Source organism: Brassica oleracea, chromosome C1 (genome assembly GCF_000695525.1).
Source record: "Brassica oleracea var. oleracea cultivar TO1000 chromosome C1, BOL, whole genome shotgun sequence".
Classification (NCBI taxonomy): Eukaryota; Viridiplantae; Streptophyta; class Magnoliopsida; order Brassicales; family Brassicaceae; genus Brassica; species Brassica oleracea.
The window spans coordinates 12,039,810-12,042,196 of record NC_027748.1 but is presented as its reverse complement, the minus strand read 5'-3'; the positions used below and the strand labels follow the sequence as shown (position 1 = coordinate 12,042,196).

The 2,387-nt window shown below is 38.5% G+C and overlaps 1 protein-coding gene across 1 annotated transcript; it reads left to right on the top strand.

The window, feature by feature from the left end:
• The first annotated feature begins 5 nt into the window (after positions 1 to 5).
• Positions 6 to 580, top strand: LOC106299417 (mitochondrial import inner membrane translocase subunit TIM8-like). Its single transcript, XM_013735514.1, has 2 exons — positions 6 to 131; positions 239 to 580. Exons 1-2 carry the CDS (start codon positions 84 to 86, stop codon positions 425 to 427), a joined length of 237 nt encoding a protein of 78 aa, XP_013590968.1. The 5' UTR covers positions 6 to 83; the 3' UTR covers positions 428 to 580.
• Positions 581 to 2,387: the final 1,807 nt, after the last annotated feature.

Genomic DNA, 2,387 nt, shown 5'->3' with positions numbered 1-2,387 from the left:
GGGGGGGGGGGGCGGTTAGTTGACAAAATTAGGGGTTTTCAGTCGCCGGCCGAAGTAAAATTAGATTCAACCAGAGACGCTCTATGGATCCCTCCGCCGCCAACAATCCTGAATTGCTTCGCTTCCTTAATGTAATTTTCAGATTTTCTGTTTGATAACCAATGCACAAGCTATAAACTCTTGGTTGAATCACATGTGTTTATCGAAATTAACGGATGGTTTTGGAACATATGAGCAGGAAGAACAGCAAAGGGTGATGATGAACGAGGCGGTGGCGAAGCTGACGAGCGTGTGTTGGGACAAATGCGTGACAAGCGCACCGGGTAGCAAGTTCAGCCCGAGTGAGTATTCATGTCTCACACACTGTGCTAAGCGTTACGCTGACATGAGTATGCTCATCATCAGAAGCACTCAGTCCAAGAAGTGACTTACTCCCTTAACCTCCTTTGCCTCTAACTTGTTGCAGCTCAAACTTGTGATGTTTCATATGGAAGAATAGTTTTTTTTTCAACTACTCCAAGAATTAGATTTTTTTATTGAACACATACTTACTTTCGTTCATAATCAAACTTTTTCACTACAATAACAAAAAGGAATTATACATCCTTTTTGATCATAAACATAACATACAACACATAAATAGTCTAAGAAAGATAAGTCTTCAACCGAAGATGACAGCGAATTCGAGACAAAGCTTGAATGCATCGAGTGAGCCTTCACGACAAAGTCGGACAGCTGGAGAATAGTCACATAATGTGACGTTGAGGTCCAGACCTCATCTACGAGAACTACCAAAGTAGTCTCGGTTGCATCTTCAGATCCCGTGGAAATCGCTACGTAAGATGACAAACCGATGAGGGAACTGAAGCAAACACTCGGCAACGACAACAAAACCGAGGAGGAGGAACGAAGGATAACCAATCCCCGTGAACCCACCGGTAACATTTTCCCAAAGGATAAATATGATCGTGTAATACGAGAAGGATAGATCCTGTTGAAATCACAGGTGAGGTTTGTAGAAACTTTTAGAATTAGATAACTATTTAGATTGGTTTTGAAAACATTACTGAGGTTTGTAGAAACTTTGTCATTAGAGGATACTTTTTGTTATGAACAGAGGAATCGTTAGAGATATTAACTTCAGTTATAATGATTGCAGCTTTGATTTCATTCTCATATTCTGCTTTATCAGCATATTGCATAGGGATCCTTACTAAAGTGTCTTTATATGTTATAGTGTTATGAAGTTCATCGGTCATCTATTTCTACTTATGTTGGTTTATGTTCTTGGAGTCCTCATAATCCATCATCGAGGAGAATCGGGCACATAATTGATACAGTTTGAAGAAATTGTTATAGCGGGAACATGGTACACTTTAGAGATAATAACTAAACTTGATTCTTCAAGCACGTTTTAGTTTCGAGCTTCGATTTCATTCTTCTATTCTTAAAGCATATATAGCATAGTGATCCTTCCTAAAGCTTCTCTCAATTTTATAGTGTTGACATGAAGCAGAATTAAGCAGCTAGACTTGAGAATTAAGCTGCCAGACTTGAAAATACTTATAATATTTTATAAGGTCTTATAAAGGTTTTATAAGGTTTTATAAGGTTTTATAAAGGTTTTATAAGGCTTTATAAGAAGCACCAGACTTGAGTTTATAAGCAGAAGACCAGACTTGAGAAGCAAAGAAGAAGAGAGAAGAAGACCGTTGAATATTTTAAACAATAAATATTTTATTGTATTGTGCATTGAGGCAACTTGCCTTTAAAAGACTTGTATCTAGATCCACAATTTGAATTTTAAGGGAATAGAGTTTCTCTCAGATCTACTTTCTCTCTCTCTCTCTCTCTCTGTTCTTCAATGTTCTTCATCTACATCTCTTTATCCTCACATTCTTTCATGGTATCAGAGCAAGTAAGCTCCTGAGATTCATTCTTCTCTACTCTATTCTCTTTACTTCCCCAAATCTCTGATTTTCTCTTTCTATTTTTGGTAAAGTTCATCTTGTTCTTGAGTTGTTCTTCATTCCCAGAAAAAAAAATGGAAAACTCATACACTGATGTCTTTAAATCCGTGTCTATTCCGGTTACCCTCAAGGGAACCAACTACTTACTGTGGTCTAGACTTGTCAAAACCGCTCTTGGAGGCAGAGGTCTTTGGGAGTATGTTGTTGACGGCAAAGACACCAAGAAGACCATCCTAGGAGAGGATGGTAAAGAAGTTGTTGCTGCGGATGAAGGAGGTGGAAAGAGAAGTCAGAAGGATCTCATGGTCCTTTCCATCATTCAGAATAGTCTTGAAACCCCTATCTTGGAAGCTTAGTCCTACTGTGAAACTTCCAAGGAGCTGTGGGATACTCTCCAGAAGGTATATGGAAATATAT

What these genes read in the sequence shown, in the direction of transcription:
- LOC106299417 (XM_013735514.1), top strand. Translation starts at nt 84, where the DNA reads ATGGATCCCTCCGCCGCCAACAATCCTGAATTGCTTCGCTTCCTTAAT. An exon ending in AATTGCTTCGCTTCCTTAAT is followed by an intron (nt 132 to 238) that starts GTAATTTTCAGA and finishes ACATATGAGCAG; the next exon opens with GAAGAACAGCAAAGGGTGAT.